At 41.8% G+C, this 17,795-nt stretch overlaps 2 protein-coding genes across 2 annotated transcripts; both read left to right on the top strand.

Moving 5' to 3' along the window:
• The first annotated feature begins 1,378 nt into the window (after nt 1–1,378).
• On the top strand, nt 1,379–7,908 carry LOC131797819 (ATP-binding cassette sub-family C member 4-like). Its single transcript, XM_059115490.2, has 6 exons — nt 1,379–1,915; nt 3,041–3,420; nt 3,788–5,118; nt 5,467–6,037; nt 6,720–6,856; nt 7,055–7,908. The coding sequence occupies exons 1-6, from the start codon at nt 1,379–1,381 to the stop codon at nt 7,906–7,908; spliced, it is 3,810 nt and encodes a 1,269-aa protein (XP_058971473.2).
• A 2,883-nt stretch (nt 7,909–10,791) lies between these two features.
• Nucleotides 10,792–17,330, top strand: LOC131797799 (ATP-binding cassette sub-family C member 4-like). The gene is made up of 6 exons (XM_059115468.2): nt 10,792–11,331; nt 12,432–12,811; nt 13,221–14,551; nt 14,900–15,470; nt 16,142–16,278; nt 16,477–17,330. Exons 1-6 carry the CDS (start codon nt 10,792–10,794, stop codon nt 17,328–17,330), a joined length of 3,813 nt encoding a protein of 1,270 aa, XP_058971451.2.
• The last annotated feature ends 465 nt before the right edge of the window (nt 17,331–17,795 follow it).

The raw sequence follows: 17,795 nt of genomic DNA, 5'->3' as shown, positions 1-17,795 counted from the left end.
GTGCACAAAGAATGACATTTACCAGAAATTTTGGCTCATTTGATAAGTGTAATGGTTGGTGGCCTTCGCGAGAGTCTAGCCGGTTAAGGAAGAGATTTAGGATCAATATCAGTATCTGGGCAACTGCCCACCTACCCCTCCCCTAACTCAACAACAGGGGTAGGTGGGCAGTTGCCCAGATACTGAATTGATCCGAGATTTATTAGGATGTGAAAGGAATACATTTAAATTTTAAAGTTAAAACGTGTTTTTCCGCTCCTTTACTCACAACGCACACGCCAAACAACTTAAATTCTATCACTTACCAAGAAAACAACGTCCAAAGTCCAATCAGAACATACCCAATCATTGCACTACATGAACATCAGGCAATTTTTCACGTGCTTGAATTGTATTTCACCAATCAAATTCCATTTTGCCACATTGCACTTCGCTCTATCACGTGTCATGTTCTTGTAAACAACCTGCATTTTATTACGTATTCTAACTGCATTGTCCAACCCCACTGAAAAAAAATTCACATGGAAGTAAATGCTACTGGAATCGAGTTTTCCAAGCAATTCTCCCGCATTTGACTTTTTCTACGAATTAAAGTCGCTTCAAGCTACCCAGGATTTAACCCAATTGCGTGTTAATTCCTTGTTAAACAATCTGCTTTTTCTCACGCATTCAGATGGCAAAGTCCAAATAGACAACAACCAATCAAGGATCCCTCTTTGAGATATTATCCTTTTCTCTTCTTCAATGTATCTTCACTTATACGAGATCGCAATATATCGTTAGTTAGGGTCTGTTAGAGGTAGAACAGAGTGTCCGGTTTGCTTTTCGTTGTAAAATTACGCGGATTTATATTTTTGAGGTAACTAACTGTAGACAAATAACTTTGATTTTCCCTCTGTTGGAGGAATGACATTAAGCGTAGTCTCTTTTGCAACCGTTATTTGGTCTCGTCACGCAATGTACTCTTTCTCAAACTGGAAATAGAGGGCGTCGTGTGACGAGGCCAAACAACGGCTGCGAAGGAGACAAAAGTAGGCGTGGCACCGATGAATTTCAGTTTAACTTAGAAGTATTTCGACAATAGAGACAGTAGATCATATAATATCTGCTTTAGTTGAGATAAATTAGGTTTTTTTCTGTCTTTGTGCGATATTTTCGTTTTTTGAAAGTTATGCTCTTTTCGGTGACAAAAATGAAAACACTATGTACACAAACTCTTCCATTTCGACCCACCCAACCAAAAAAATAACTCTTGCATGCTACGCATGCCTAAGTTTTCAATTTGATGTAGCAAAACGTGAAGTGTGACGTGAATTTATCAGTGAGAGATGATGATATTGATCATGATTCATCGTTCTTCGACTAAAGGTTTAGAACCATGGCACCAAATGGTTACAGGAAGATCTCCACCAATAAATCTGCCGAGAAAGTTGGTTTTGTTTCTTTCCTTTTGTTGCAATGGATGAACGATGCTATGAAGACAAACAGTAAACGAACCTTAGAGGAAAGAGATTTTGTACCACTCTCAAACGAGAACACCTCACAGTCAGCCACAGAACTTCTTGACAAAAAATGGAAAGAAGAAATAGCTAACTCCATTAGGAAGAAGAAAACACCGAAGTTGTGGAAAAGTGTTTTTAAGATGATTTCCTACAGGGAAGCTGTTTTTGTTGTTTGCTGTGATGTCTTGTACGCAACCGGCTCCCTCCTTTCGCCATTGCTCATTGGACATCTGATTTTTACGTTAATGTCTCATGAAACACATCAGAACAACATCCTTCATGGTTGCGTTTTAGCAACTGCCATGGCTGTGACCACCTTGGTCGGGACCCTCGGCATGCAACATTCCGGTTACGCAGCTGAAATAATGGGCATCAGACTGAGTAACGCAGTGAAAGGTCTCGTTTACAGAAAGGTGAGCACAAGAAGGGTAACTGTTTCGTCTCCAGCCTTCTCCATAATCTGCGCGGCGTTTACTTTTTCCCATCCCGTTGCATTTGCTCGTGTTAGTTGCCGACGCCGCTGCTTTGAAGAAGATTGTGGACGAGTAAGGGCAGGGTTCGGTTGGGTTGGGTAGGGGAAATGGGCGCAATCTTCCTCTATTCTCTCGACACTGTTTCCTTCGCTTTTCGATACACTTTTGTTATTAACTCCAGATTATGGAGTAGTCAGAGGAAGTTTTAAATCCAGTGTCTAAGTAGGTAATCTAGGACTGCATTCCGTCTTTTCTCGGCAACACTGTTTATCCGCAGGCTGGAATTTACACGGCGAGAAGGAGTAACCAGCATTGGAAATGATTATGCCTAAGCTAAAGCTTCTATGAATTCATATGCTTTTTTAAATCTGAAATATAAGATTTGTCTTGGCACCTCAAGACTCCTCCAGTTACGCCTCTGTCTTGGGAGCGTGAGAGGTAGTTCAATCTCAGACTTGAATCCTCAATCTCGCGGGTGGCAGTAGGCGTTCTAGCAATTTGGCTAAACCCAGGTGGCGGTCCTCATTGGCTCCTTAATGTATTAGATGAAAAAAATGATTGGGAATTGAACTTTGGAAGTGCCAGTTTGTCTCTTTGTTTCCTTGGAGATGAGTAGAACTTGGTAATCACTTCAGAACTAACCAATCAGCGCACTCGTATAGCACTTCCACCTGTGTCTAATTATCTTTAGTGTATACTAAAACAGTGGATAACGTTGAAGGCGCACTCTGATTGGCTACTCAAACTCCAAATATCCCTTGCCATTTATCTCCGAGAATCTTGCGCGGAGTTTTCGCCCGAAAATACTGTAATCGTTGCAGGAAACGATTACAGTATTTCGTATAGGATTATATAGATTAGGATTATAGATTAGGATTTTGTACATACTAAAGCAGTTACTCGGTGGCTACCTGTGGGTATTTACCTCGCAGCTGGGTAAATATCCACCACTAGCCACCTTTACTTTGGCGAATGGTAGTTAATGATTCTGATTACTTTCTGCACTAAACATGGGTTTTCCTTTTCAAGAAGTCAATTCTAGTATTGATATTGTTTCATTCTCAGATCTTACTGCTTAGCAAGAGCTCATTGTCAAAATTTTCAGCGGGGCGTGTGATCGACCTGCTGTCAAATGATGTTCAGCGGATGGAGAAAGCACCTAAATGGATTTTAGCAATGAATTCAGCCATACTCCAAATTGTACCCGCAACGTTTGTAATCGCGTATCTGATTGGCTGGCAGGCTCTTATGGGAGAGATATTTCTCTGTCTTCTTCTACCGTATTATGCAGAGATGTCTTCTGTCAATGCCGCACTACGTCTGCGTTCAGCGGCGGAATCTGATATGCGAATTTCCTTGACGAATCAAGTGGTTTCTGGGATACGTGCTATCAAAGCGCATGCGTGGGAGGATGAATTCAGAGAAAAAATAAAACACACACGAAAGTAAGGGAAATTTACAAACCCATTTTATTTTTTCAGATAACTGCACAACATCGTCATGCCAGATTTTAGGAAAAAAACTCTTTGAGTTTATAACTTACAAAATAATTACCATTTATAGGTAGAGAGGGTGGCTGTGAGTGGGGGGGGGGGAGGGGGGGTTGGAGGTCATATCAAGGAATCGTTTGTGATCATGGCGATGTACTGTTTATTACACTTTGCTTATTGTGTAATGTGTTCAGTTTTCAGAGAGTTTTTGGGTGTAATAAACGATAGGTATCTGAACAACCAGTGCAGAGTGCAGAGTTTCTCATCAGTACTTTGAGTTTGTCCAAAAAATGATAACAACAAATCTTTTTGTTTCTTTCAGACGAGAAATAAGCATCATCCGTAAGAAAAGCGCTATTCTCTCGGGCTTAGCTGCCTTAGAATATACTTCAATACCAATCCTGGTGTCTGTTATTACTCTGCTGCTTACTGGTCAACCCTTAACACCAGTCAATGTTTTTATGCTCTTAATGTTTACTAACTTGCTAAGACTTAACATTTGCCTTGACATCGCGTATGGTGTGGTGGAGACACGGGAATCATTTGCATCACTCGGAAGAATAGAGGATTTTCTTATTTCAGAGGATTTGTTTTCCATCTCTGAGGATCAATGTCTACATGACAGAGGAACAGTTGCAGAGAGAAAGTCGGGCAAGTTACAAAACGATTTTACATCTATGAGCCAGTTGCATGTATCAGATGAAGATCCCCTTACTGATCAGTGGATTAACCCTTCTAAGCCAGGAAATGTATGTGTGTCGCATTTAACATATAAAGAAGTGGCGAGGATAGATGAATTTATTCTTCAAGATGTGGACTTCGTTGCTGCGTTAGGAAGCTTGACAGTTGTCACCGGACCAGTAGGCAGCGGTAAATCAACTCTCCTCTCAGCAATCGCTGGCGAGATGTCAGACGTAAGCGGAACAATAAGCCGTCAAGGAAATTTTGTGTATGCACCGCAAATAGCCTGGGTGTTCTCTGGAAGCTTAAGAGAAAATATTTTATTTGGAGAGTCGTACGATGATCCAAGATACACCAGAATAATCGAGGCATGCGCCCTCACGGAAGACTTTCAGCAGTTTCCGAACGGTGACCAAACCGTTGTTGGTGAGCGTGGTGCCGTTCTGAGTGGTGGTCAGCGTGCAAGAGTAAGCTTAGCACGCGCAGTGTACGTGGATGCAGACCTTTACTTGTTGGATGACCCTCTCAGCGCAGTGGACTACAAAGTTGGTCGGCATATCTTTGAAAAGTGTATTAAGGGTTTGCTTGGCGAGAAGACCCGCCTGTTAACTTCTCATCAAGAACGACACATGAAAGATGCAGACCAAGTGATTGTACTGCACAAGGGTTGCGTTCTGGGGAAGGGAACCTTCGCTGAGCTTCAAGGAAAAGGCATCTTAAATACCACCATCGACCCACTTTACAAGAATGCTTCGACAGAGAACAAGTCTAATGACATGGTCACCGCAAGGAATGATGAAGAGAGATGCAGAGATTTGGAGCCACTCACAAATAAAGAAAATGAACTGGAAATATCTGTTGAAGATCGGGCAATTGGAACGGTGTCAAGTAAGCTGTATTGGGACTACTTCAGAAGTGGTAGTCACTCATTGCTCATCATTGGAATGATTTTCTTGTGTCTTATTTCTCAAGGTGAGCACTAAAGAATTATAAAAGTGACAAAAACTTAGCCATTGTTTGGTGCTGTCGAGCAACATTCTCTCTCGGGGCGAACGAGCAAGCAAGCAACCAACCGAGTTTGTTTTTGTCTTGGAGGAGGAAGAGGAAACTGGGACTGACAAAAAAGGTGTGCAAAGGGTGACGGGAAATTAATGTTAAGACTAACAACCAATCTGACATTTAGGAGAGAGGTTGATGCCTTTTAATCCTGAGTTTAAATTGTTTATTTTACCTGATTTAGACTGTTACGTAGATTATGAAGAAAATTATCTCACTTTCGCATATTTTTATCACTCACCATATTTTTTCGCCTTTTTGTAGCATCGATGGTTGCCCCTGACGTGTGGCTGTCCTTTTTGACCAGGAAACTTCCATTAGAACAGAAAGACAAGACAAATCTAACTATCTATGGTGGTTTAGTCGCTGCTTCCTTCACATTAGGCATCATCAGGGCCTACATTTTCTTTTCGGTTTGTCTAAGAAGCTCTGAGCGGCTTCATGACAAAATGGTTGTGGCTCTTTTAAAAGCGTCGGTTCTTTTTTTCGATTCAAATCCTGTGGGTAGAATCCTGAATCGATTCTCTAAAGATGTGGGTTGCATGGATGAGTTATTACCATTACAGTTTCTATCTACAATTCAATTTGTATTGCTGTTGCTCTCATCTGTTCTCGTTCCTTCTGCTACAAATCCTTGGGTTTTGTTTGTTACCGTTCCAGTGACGGCCATGATTCTTTACTTCGCAAGATTTTACTTGAAGAGTTCCAGAGAACTAAAAAGGTTGGAGTCAATATGTCGAAGCCCAGTCTTCTCTCACATATCAGAGACTCTTGATGGACTGGACACAATTCGAACAAGAGGCAGACAGGGAGAGTTTATGGACAAGTTTTACAGGTAAGTTCATGCAACTTTCCAAGTGAGCTGGGAAAGTAAAATCTCAAACTCAGTTCAGGCTCGATACGCAAAACCGTGACGTTCATAGTGCAGGGTTTATGTTTGGCATCTTCAAAACATTATCCGTAAAAAACAGTTCTCCCTTCCCTCTTCCTTCCATAATACTCATTACCTTCTCCCCCCTCCCCCTCCCCCACACCTTCGTCTTCCAACGCTTTTAAAATTGTAGACATGGAATGCTGGGTTGATTGGGGCACTGAATCTTAAATTTGGTATTCGGTCTCAGCCGTGGCCTCGAATTCGCCCCTCTACGTGATGACTTTTTTTCGTTGGCGGTCTCGTGTCCAAATGTTTTTTTTCCATTTAATATACATTCTGTATACCAAATCTATAAATCTGTTTCGTTCATCATGGTGGTGGCACCCTCTGTGCAACGCTTAAGAAACTTGCTGCGCAGAATTGACATTTGAACTGGAGATGATTTACGTTGATGTATTTTCTTTCCCGTTGGACAGCTACCAAGACACTTATACCCAGTCGTTCACGATGGTGATGCGGCGGTCTCCTCTCTTTCTTAACCCCACCCCTACCTCCTTCGCAACGCTTTTTACGTTTTACTGAGTGAACAAATATTTAGACTCGAGATGACTTAAGTTGATTTATTTTCTTTCCCATTGGACAGCTACCAAGACACTCATACCCAGTCTTTTGTCATGGTGACGGCGAGTGGCAGATGGTTCGGTGTTCGTCTGGATGCAATCATTTCTCTTTTAATAGGCTTAGTCGTCTTAGTGGTAGTTTTAGTATCTCAAGATGCTGGTATGTAGAGTTTCATCCAAAATAATTGCACCATTTCACGCTCGTGTACACCCAAAAGCTATGATATTCCATGTGATAAATAAGACTGTGAAAAGAATCTTTCCGCGCGTAGCTGGGAGACAAAAACAAGTCGTTGTAGCCCATTTTATCTCTATCTTCATGAGGACGATTAATTTAAAGATATTTTTCTCTATTTAGCTTCCGCTGGGCTTTCTCTCGCTTACCTTATTCAAACAGTGGCCCTGACGCAACACGCTGTCAGAAAATCATCAGATGTCGAGAATTTTATGACGTCAGTTGAACGAGTTATGACCTACACCAAGCTTGACTCTGAGCCTGGATACCAAGTGGACACGCTTCCCCCGGAACACTGGCCACGCGAAGGAAATATCACATTCCGCGACGTGTCGATAACGTATTACCCGGGGGGACCGAAAGCGCTGAGGAACATCAGTCTTGACATCAAAGGAGGCTCAAATATAGGTGTTGCAGGCCGCACGGGTGCCGGGAAGTCATCTTTTGTAGCAGCTCTTTTACGCATGCCCGATCCTGACGGAGATATTCTCGTGGATGGGGTTCAGATAAAGAACATTAATCTCCGAACAGCACGAGGATGCATATCCGCTCTTGGCCAAACCCCGGTGCTTTTCAGTGGATCATTGAGGACAAATCTGGATCTTGTCAACCACTTCACAGATGCAGATCTGTGGCGGGTCTTAGAGGATATGCAACTGAAAGATTTCGTTCAAAGTCTTGAGGGACAATTGGATTACGAATTGTTGGAAAATGGAGCAAATGTCAGTGTGGGAGAGCGGCAGTTGATTTGTTTGGCTCGTGTTCTGTTGCAGCAGAACAAGATTATCATCTTGGATGAGCCCACTGCACACGTGGATCCAGCCACAGAAGAAACAATCTGGAGAGTGGTGCGAGAGAAACTGAAAGACTCCACAGTAGTAACTATAGCTCACCGTCTGAACACCATCCGACACTGTGACAAAGTATTTGTTTTTAAGGAGGGAGGGGTGGTCGAGTCTGGAAAATTTGACACATGAAGACTGAAGCATTTTATAACTGATATAGCATGGTTTTTATAAGTAACTAGTTATGATTAGTATCCTTTAATTTAATGTGTGAGTTCGTTGACTCAAAAACGAAGTATTCACTACGGCCACGGTCTATATAGTCTCAAAAAGGGGGAACTGAGAGCGAAATTTTTTAAAACTTATAATCGATATTCAGGGAGGCATCAAAAAGTGGTGTAGCCTTTTGAATAGCGGCATTGGGAAGGAAGGAAACTATTCTAAAACTTCCTCTGAATGCTGTTTCGCCAAGAGCGATCTAGATGAAAACTGTAAATTTTTCCAGATTAATCTTGCGCCGGGCTTGCGACAATTTCAAGGCCAAATTAAAAAGTGGGTATCAGTCTGACCCTAATTAAAGGGTGGCAGAGGGGTGGGGCGCGTTTCTCACCCGTTATGCCCTCGTCTTTTTGTAGTCTCCTGCTTTTTTGTAGGCTAGGAAAACCGGTTTAGATTTTACAAGTCGACTTTACAAGTCGAAGGTTGTTATCAGCCTTTTGGGGAGGGCTGACAGTAATGCTGCGAGAGAAACTGAAAGACTCCTCAGTAATAATTATAGCTCCCCGTCTGAAAACCATCCGACACTATGACAAAGTTCTTGTTTTCGAGGAGGGAAGGGGTAGTCGAGTCTGGAAAGTTTGTGATGTTTTCCTCAATTAGATTGGTATAGTATTTACGTTTAGCATCACGAATCTGAGATACTAGCCCAATCATTGCAAGATCCAGATTTTTGTGCCTTCTTATGGTTGAAATTTCTCTCCTTGATCAGATTTCTGATGTCTTCATTTAACCATGGAAGAGTAGAAGATCGAATTCTCATTGTCATGAAGGGGGCGCGTTTATCCGCTATATCCATAAAGGTTCTTTTGAAAGCCATCCAAGCGTTACTTACTGTGAGAGAGGTGTCAATGTTTTCCCAAGAGGCAGAGTGCAGGTCATCAGCAAAATTTTGAGAAGAATAGTTATTCAAGCGTCAACAACGCGCAGTCTTTATTTCTCCTCTGGGAATTTTCGCTCGTCGGACGATGTAAACAAGTTGGTGATCACTAATAGAACAGTTTAAAACGCCAGAAGTAACAATTTTGTCAGTGTTGGTTGTAAATGCCACGTCAATTAAAATTTTTGATGTTTCAGTGACTCTTGTAGGGTCTTCGATAAGTTGGGAAAATTGATAGATGTTAAACAATTTGATGACTTCTTTTGTATCGTGAGGCAGTTTCTTTGGAGGTGGATCGTAGTTTAAGTCTCCAAGCAATAATATTTCATCGCCTTTGCTTGATGCGACGTCCAGCGTTTTCTCCAGATTAGGTATGAAGTTGTTCAGGTCAACGTTAGGCGGTCTGTATAGTGAAGATACTAGTAGTTTACTTTTATTGGGGAAATTGATCTCGATCCAGACAGTTTCAAGCCCATGTGTAAGTTTGTCAGGGAGATTAAATAAGCGCTGTTAACCTTTTTTTGAAGACTCAAGACTGTTTGTCTTTGAAAAATCATAGTGACACAAACTAGTGCTTCGTTATTCCAAATTGCGCTCGAAATCCTCTGATTGCATGTACTAAAGAAATTCTGTTAAACAATTTAAGTGCAGTCGTCTGTAAAAGGGTGTACATATGCTAATCGGGCTTTAAAACGAGGGATTTCTGCGTGCGTAGTTCCATTAGTGATAAGCAGTGCTTGCTGGCGTGTTACTGGTTTACGGAATTTTCTCGTCGGTGCAGTCTCGCCCATTACAAAGTTCCCTCCAAGGAAAAAGAAGAAGGTTAGCCGGTAAGTATTTATCTCTTGATCTCTTGACCATTTTCAACTTTATTTCCCCCGGAACAAGTCTAATTTCAACCGCACTCGTGCCTATTCACATTTTGGCAACTATTTTGAAGCAGGCGAAAATAAATGACTTAGCGGTTTTCAATCTTTATATGTTCTTCCTAAGTCCCTTTAATACCAGTTTCAGGCCAAAAAAGAGAGGATAAATCAAAGAACGGCCGCGGAGGAGACATAAATGATATAATTAGCCCGATTGTAGAATATTGAAAAGTTCTCCACATTTTGTCAAGCATACAGAATTGAAGAATTCATATGTCCTTACAAGGGTAATAGCGACGTTAGAAAAATAAATAAGAATTAAAGAAATGTGCATGTTATCTAGCCTCAGAACGAGGAAATATCGAAGTCTCCGACAAATATCAAAGTCTCCGGTATCAAACCCCAAACTTGCGAATTATCCGCTCTGATGCTGTACAATGAACTCGATGGAGAGTCTGGCCATTATTAGGTTAGCTCAGCTAGTTAGCGGTTCTTTTCACTACTACTTAGGTAGTTTTCATTGCTGCGAAGATCGCTTTCATATTCACGTTCAAATATATGACTTCCATATATTCACAACCGTTTATTCACCACTTCATGGGTTTATTTGGAACCAACACAGTGACCAGCTCCCAGTTGGCTTGTTAGCTCAGTTGGTAGAGCACTGCACCGGTATCGCAAAGGTCATGGGTTCAAATCCCGAACATGCCTGAATTTTTCAGGCCTTCTTTTCATTATTACTTAAGTAATGTTCATTACTGCGAAGATCGCTTTCATATTCACGGAACCGATAATGTCGAAGGCTCGGTAGTGAAATAAAAGATTTTATCACGAGATGTGGAACGAGAGTGGGACAAATAAATTTGACACTTTTATGAGAAAGGAGTTTATCCCAAGCTCTCAAATTCTATTTACATTAAAAGTGCTATTTAGTTCATCTTTTTTTGAAATTTAAATAATGATGTCGCAAAACGTGAAGCGTGACGTGAATTTATCAGTGAGAAAGATGATATTGATCATGTTTCATTGTTCTTCGACTAAAGGTTTAGATCCATGGCACCAAATGGTTACAGGAAGATCTCCTCCACCAATAACTCTGCCGAGAAAGTTGGTTTTGTTTCTTTCCTTTTGTTCCAATGGATGAACGATGTTATGAAGACAGGCAGTAAACGAACTTTAGAGGAAGGCGATTTTGTACCACTCTCAAACGAGAACACCTCACAGTCAGCCACAGACCTCCTTGACAAAAAATGGAAAGAAGAAATAGCTAATTTCATAAGGAAGAAGAAAACACCGAAGTTGTGGAAAAGTGTTTTTAAGATGATTTCCTACAGGGAAGCTGTTTTTGTTGTTTGCTGTGATGTCTTGTTCGCAATCGGCTCCCTCCTTTCGCCATTGCTCATTGGACATCTGATTTTTACGTTAATGTCTCATGAAACACATCAGAACAACATCCTTCATGGTTGCGTTTTAGCAAATGCCATGGCTGTGACCACCTTGGTCGGGACCCTCGGCATGCAACATTCCGGTTACGCGGCTGAAATAATGGGCATCAGACTGAGTAACGCAGTGAAAGGTCTCGTTTACAGAAAGGTGAGCACAAGAAGGGTAACTATTTCGTCCCCAGCCTTCTCCATAATCTGCGCGGCGTTTACTTTTTCCCATCCCGTTGCATTTGCTCGTGTTAGTTGCCGACGCCGCTGCTTTGAAGTAGATTGTGGACGAGTAAGGGCAGGGTTCGGTTGGGTTGGGTAGGGGAAATGGGTGCAATCTTCCTCTATTCTCTCGACACTGTTTCCTTCACTTTTCGATACACTTTTGTTATTAACTCCAGATAATGGAGTAGTCAGAGGAAGTTTTAAATCCAGTGTCTAAGTAGGTAATCTAGGACTGCATTCTGTCTTTTTTACACGCGAGAAGGAGTAACCAGACCAGCGTTGGAAATGATTATGCCTAAGCTAAAGCTTCTATGAATTCATATGCTTTTTTAAAACTGAAATATAAGATTTGTCTTGACTCCTCAAGACTCCTCTAGTTACGCCTCTGTCTTGGGAGCGTGAGAGGTAGTTCAATCTCAGACTTGAATCCTCGATCTCGCGGGTGGCAGTAGGCGTTCTAGCAATTTGGCTAAACCTAGGTGGCGGTCCTCATTAGCTCCTTAATGTATTAGATGAAAAAAATGATTGGGAATTGAACTTTGGAAGTGCCAGTTTGTCTCTTCGTTTCCTTGGAGATGAGTAGAACTTGGTAATCACTTCAGGACTAACCAATCAGTGCACTCGAATAGCACTATCCACCTGTGTGGTATTCACTAATTATCTTTAGTGTATACTAAAACAGTGGATAACTTTGAAGGCGCAATCTGATTGGCTACTCGAACTCCAAATATCCCTTGCTATTTACCTCCGAGAACCTTGCGCGGATTTTTCGCCCAAAAATACCGTAATCGTTGCAGTAAAAAAAAAGTTAAAATAATCTTTTTGTTTTTTTTTTTCTCTGACTGTTTTAGTACATACTAAGGCAATTACTCGATGGCTACCTGTGAATATTTACCTCGCAGCTGGGTAAATATCCACCACCAGCCACCTTTACTTTAGCGAATGGTAGTTAATGATTCTGATTACTTTCTGCACTAAACATGGGTTTTCCTTTTCAAGAAGTCAATTCTAGTATTGATATTGTTTCATTCTCAGATCTTACTGCTTAGCAAGAGCTCATTGTCAAAGTTTTCAGCGGGGCGTGTGATCGACCTGCTGTCAAATGATGTTCAGCGGATGGAGAAAGCACCTAAATGGATTTCAGTGATGAATTCAGCCATACTCCAAGTTGTGCCCACAACGTTTGTAATCGCGTATCTGATTGGCTGGCAGGCTCTTATGGGAGAGATATTTCTCTGTCTTCTTCTACCGTATTATGCAGAGATATCTTCTGTCAATGCCGCACTACGTCTGCGTTCAGCGGCGGAATCTGATATGCGAATTTCTTTGACGAACCAAGTGGTTTCTGGGATACGTGCTATCAAAGCGCATGCGTGGGAGGATGAATTCAGAGAAAGAATAAAACACACACGAAAGTAAGGGAAATTTAAAAACCCATTTTTTTTTCAGATAACTGCATAACATCGTCAGTCCGACACCTTTGGGTGAACGAAGTGATAGTATTAGTTTACTAGCGTGATAACTCATGCCAGATTTTAGGAAACACTCTATGACTTTTTAACTCACAAAATTAACATTCATAGGTAGAGAGGGTGGCTGTGGGGGGGGGGGGGGGGGTTGAAGGTCATATCAAGGAATCGTTTGTGATCATGACATGTACTGTTTATTGCACTTTGCTTACAGTTTTCAGAGAGTTTTTGGGCGTAATAAACGATAGGCATCTTAACAACCAGTGCAGAGTGCAGAGTGCAGAGTGCAGAGTTTCTCATCAGTACTTTCAGTACGTCCAAAAATGATAACAAAAAATCTTTTTGTTTCTTTCAGACGAGAAATAAGCATTATCCGTAAGAAAAGCGCTATTCTCTCGGGCTTAGCTGCCTTAGAATATACTTCAGTACCAATCCTGCTGTCTGTTATTACTCTGCTGCTTACTGGTCAACCCCTAACACCAGTCAATACTTTTATGCTTTTAATTTTTACTAACTTGCTAAGATCTAACATTTGCCTTGACATCGCGTATGGTGTGGTGGAGACACGGGAATCATTTGCATCACTCGGAAGAATAGAGGATTTTCTTATTTCAGAGGATTTGTTTTCCATCTCTGAGGATCATTGTCTACTTGACAGAGAAACAGTTGCAGAGAGAAAGTCGGGTAAGTTACAAAACGATTTTACATCTATGAGCCAGTCGCATGGATCAGATGAAGATCCCCTTACTGATCAGTGGATAAACCCTTCTAAGCCAGGAAATGTATGTGTGTCGCATTTAACATATAAAGAAGTGGCGAGGAAAGATGAATTTATTCTTCAAGATGTGGACTTTGTTGCTGCGTCAGGAAGCTTGACAGTTGTCACCGGACCAGTAGGCAGCGGTAAATCAACTCTCCTCTCAGCGATCGCGAGCGAGATATCAGACGTAAGCGGAGCAATAAGTCGTCAAGGAATATTTGTGTATGTACCGCAAATAGCCTGGGTGTTCTCTGGAACCTTAAGAGAAAATATTTTATTTGGAGAGTCGTACGATGATCCAAGATACACCAGAATAATCGAGGCATGCGCCCTCACGGAAGACTTTCAGCGGTTTCCGAACGGTGACGAAACCGTTGTTGGTGAGCGCGGTGCCGTTCTGAGTGGTGGTCAGCGTGCAAGAGTAAGCTTAGCACGCGCAGTGTACGTGGATGCAGATCTTTACTTGTTGGATGACCCTCTCAGCGCGGTGGACTTCAAAGTTGGTCGGCATATCTTCGAAAAGTGTATTAAGGGCTTGCTTAGCGAGAAGACCCGCCTGTTAACTTCTCATCAAGAACGACACATGAAAGATGCAGACCAAGTGATTGTACTGCACAAAGGTCGCGTTCTGGGGAAGGGAACCTTCGCTGAGCTTCAAGGAAAAGGCATCTTAAATACCACCATCGACCCACTGTACAAGAATGCTGCGATAGAGAAAAAGTGTAATGACATGGTCACCGCAAGGGAGGATGAAGAGAGACGCGGAGATTTGAAGCCATTCACAAATGAAGACAATGAACTGGAAATATCTGTTGAAGATCGGGCAATCGGAACGGTGTCAAGTAAGCTTTATTGGGACTACTTCAGAAGTAGTATTCACTCATTGCTCATCATTGGAATGATTTTCTTGTGTCTTATTTCTCAAGGTGAGCACTAAAGAATTATAAAAGTGACAAAAACTTAGCCATTGTTTGGTGCTGTCGAGCAACATTCTCTCTCGGGGCGAACGAGCAAGCAAGCAACCAACCGAGTTTGTTTTTGTCTTGGAGGAGGAAGAGGAAACTGGGACTGACAAAAAAGGTGTGCAAAGGGTGACGGGAAATTAATGTTAGGACTAACAACCAATCTGACATTTAGGAGAGAGGTTGATGCCTTTTAATCCTGAGTTTAAAATTTTTATTTTACCTGATTTAGACTGTTACGTAGATTATGAAAAATTTATCTCACTTTCGCATATTTTTATCACTCACATATATTTTTTCGCCTTTTTGTAGCATCGATGGTTGCCCCTGACGTGTGGCTGTCCTTTTTGACCAGGAAACTTCCATTAGAACAGAAAGACAAGACAAATCTAACTATCTATGGTGGTTTAGTCGCTGCTTCCTTCACATTAGGCATCATCAGGGCCTACATTTTCTTTTCGGTTTGTCTAAGAAGCTCTGAGCGGCTTCATGACAAAATGGTTGTGGCTCTTTTAAAAGCGTCGGTTCTTTTTTTCGATTCAAATCCTGTGGGTAGAATCCTGAATCGATTCTCTAAAGATGTGGGTTGCATGGATGAGTTATTACCATTACAGTTTCTATCTACAATTCAATTTGTATTGCTGTTGCTCTCATCTGTTCTCGTTCCTTCTGCTACAAATCCTTGGGTTTTGTTTGTTACCGTTCCAGTGACGGCCATGATTCTTTACTTCGCAAGATTTTACTTGAAGAGTTCCAGAGAACTAAAAAGGTTGGAGTCAATATGTCGAAGCCCAGTCTTCTCTCACATATCAGAGACTCTTGATGGACTGGACACAATTCGAACAAGAGGCAGACATGGAGAGTTTATGGACAAGTTTTACAGGTAAGTTCATGCAACTTTCCAAGTGAGCTGGGAAAGTAAAATCTCAAACTCAATTCAGGCTCGATACGCAAAACCGTGACGTGCAGGGTTTATGTTTGGCATCTTCAAAACATTATCCGTAAAAAACAGTTCTCCCTTCCCTCTTCCATAATACTCATTACCTTCTCCCCCCTCCCCCCCCCCCCCACCTGCGTCTTCCAACGCTTTTAAAATTGTAGACATGGAATGCTGGGTTGATTGGGGCACTGAATCTTAAATTTGGTATTCGGTCTCAGCCGTGGCCTCGAATTCGCCCCTCTACGTGATGACTTTTTTTCGTTGGCGGTCTCGTGTCCAAATGTTTTTTTTCCTTTTAATTTACATTCTGTATACCAAATCTATAAATCTGTTTCGTTCATCATGGTGGTGGCACCCTCTGTGCAACGCTTAAGAAACTTGCTGCGCAGAATTGACATTTGAACTGGAGATGATTTACGTTGATGTATTTTCTTTCCCGTTGGACAGCTACCAAGACACTTATACCCAGTCGTTCACGATGGTTATGCGGCGGTCTCCTCTCTTTCTTACCCCCACCCCTACCCCCTTCGCAACGCTTTTTACGTTTTACTGAGTGAACAAATATTTAGACTCGAGATGACTTAAGTTGATTTATTTTCTTTCCCATTGGACAGCTACCAAGACACTCATACCCAGTCTTTTGTCATGGTGACGGCGAGTGGCAGATGGTTCGGTGTTCGTCTGGATGCAATCATTTCTCTTTTAATAGGCTTAGTCGTCTCAGTGGTAGTTTTAGTATCTCAAGATGCTGGTATGTAGAGTTTCATCCGAAATAATTGCACCATTTCACGCTCGTGTACACCCAAAAGCTATGATATTCCATGTGATAAATAAGACTGTGAAAAGAATCTTTCCGCGCGTAGCTGGGAGACAAAAACAAGTCGTTGTAGCCCATTTTATCACTATCTTCATGAGGACGATTAATTTACAGATATTTTTCTCTATTTAGCTTCCGCTGGGCTTTCTCTCGCTTACCTCATTCAAACAGTGGCCCTGACGCAACACGCTGTCAGAAAATCATCAGATGTCGAGAATTTTATGACGTCAGTTGAACGAGTTATGACCTACACCAAGCTTGACTCTGAGCCTGGATACCAAGTGGACACGCTTCCCCCGGAACACTGGCCACGCGAAGGAAATATCACATTCCGCGACGTGTCGATAACGTATTACCCGGGGGGACCGAAAGCGCTGAGGAACATCAGTCTTGACATCAAAGGAGGCTCAAATATAGGTGTTGCAGGCCGCACGGGTGCCGGGAAGTCATCTTTTTTAGCAGCTCTTTTACGCATGCCCGATCCTGACGGAGATATTCTCGTGGATGGGGTTCAGATAAAGAATATTAATCTCCGAACAGCACGAGGATGCATATCCGCTCTTGGCCAAACTCCGGTGCTTTTCAGTGGATCATTGAGGACAAATCTGGATCTTGTCAACCACTTCACAGATGCAGATCTGTGGCGGGTCTTAGAGGATGTGCAACTGAAAGATTTCGTTCAAAGTCTTGAGGGACAATTGGATTACGAATTGTTGGAAAATGGAGCAAATGTCAGTGTGGGAGAGCGGCAGTTGATTTGTTTGGCTCGTGTTCTGTTGCAGCAGAACAAGATTATCATCTTGGATGAGCCCACTGCACACGTGGATCCAGGGACAGAAGAAACAATCTGGAGAGTGGTGCGAGAGAAACTGAAAGACTCCACAGTAATAACTATAGCTCACCGTCTGAACACCATCCGACACTGCGACAAAGTATTTGTTTTTAAGGAGGGAGGGGTGGTCGAGTCTGGAAAGTTTGATACATGAAGACTGAAGCGTTTTACACCAGCCCTTTGTTGTTTTTGTTTTTTCTTAGAGTGATATAGGATTGAGTGTCGTCAAATCAAAACTAAAGTTATCGGAATGGTCAGTTTACTTCCTGGCCGATATTCCAAGTATTGAAATGGAAGTGAGAGCACAAGTTTCTTAATCGTGGAATTTAAGGGTTTTTTTCTTTAATATTTAAAATAAATAGAAAAGCCTTTCTACCACTTTGTCATTAGCAAAGATATTGTGCGACTGTTTTCTTCTTTTTTCCAAAGGATTTGAATGTAATTCAATCAACTTTTCTTTTTCGGAGGTTATTTCTTCAAAACTAAGTGAAGGCCAAGAAGCATGAAAATATTTTCTTCGAGAGAAGGCGGATCAGTTTTAGTATCTAACCCTACATTAAGCCTAGAAAATTTTTATCAGTTGAATGTTGTTGGGTTAGGGGAGGGGTAGGTAGGCAGT

This window comes from Pocillopora verrucosa, chromosome 8 (assembly GCF_036669915.1).
Source record: "Pocillopora verrucosa isolate sample1 chromosome 8, ASM3666991v2, whole genome shotgun sequence".
NCBI lineage: Eukaryota > Metazoa > Cnidaria > Anthozoa > Scleractinia > Pocilloporidae > Pocillopora > Pocillopora verrucosa.
The sequence above is the reverse complement of the archived record's forward strand: the minus strand, read 5'-3'. Positions and strand labels throughout refer to the sequence as shown.

Coding starts and splice junctions, on each gene's coding strand:
- LOC131797799 (XM_059115468.2), top strand. CDS start 10,792: ATGGCACCAAATGGTTACAGGAAGATCTCCTCCACCAATAACTCTGCC. Junction 11,332..12,431: donor AAGGTCTCGTTTACAGAAAG/GTGAGCACAAGA, acceptor TTTCATTCTCAG/ATCTTACTGCTTAGCAAGAG. Junction 16,279..16,476: donor TTTAGTATCTCAAGATGCTG/GTATGTAGAGTT, acceptor TTCTCTATTTAG/CTTCCGCTGGGCTTTCTCTC.
- LOC131797819 (XM_059115490.2), top strand. CDS start 1,379: ATGGCACCAAATGGTTACAGGAAGATCTCCACCAATAAATCTGCCGAG. Junction 1,916..3,040: donor AAGGTCTCGTTTACAGAAAG/GTGAGCACAAGA, acceptor TTTCATTCTCAG/ATCTTACTGCTTAGCAAGAG. Junction 3,421..3,787: donor AAAATAAAACACACACGAAA/GTAAGGGAAATT, acceptor TGTTTCTTTCAG/ACGAGAAATAAGCATCATCC.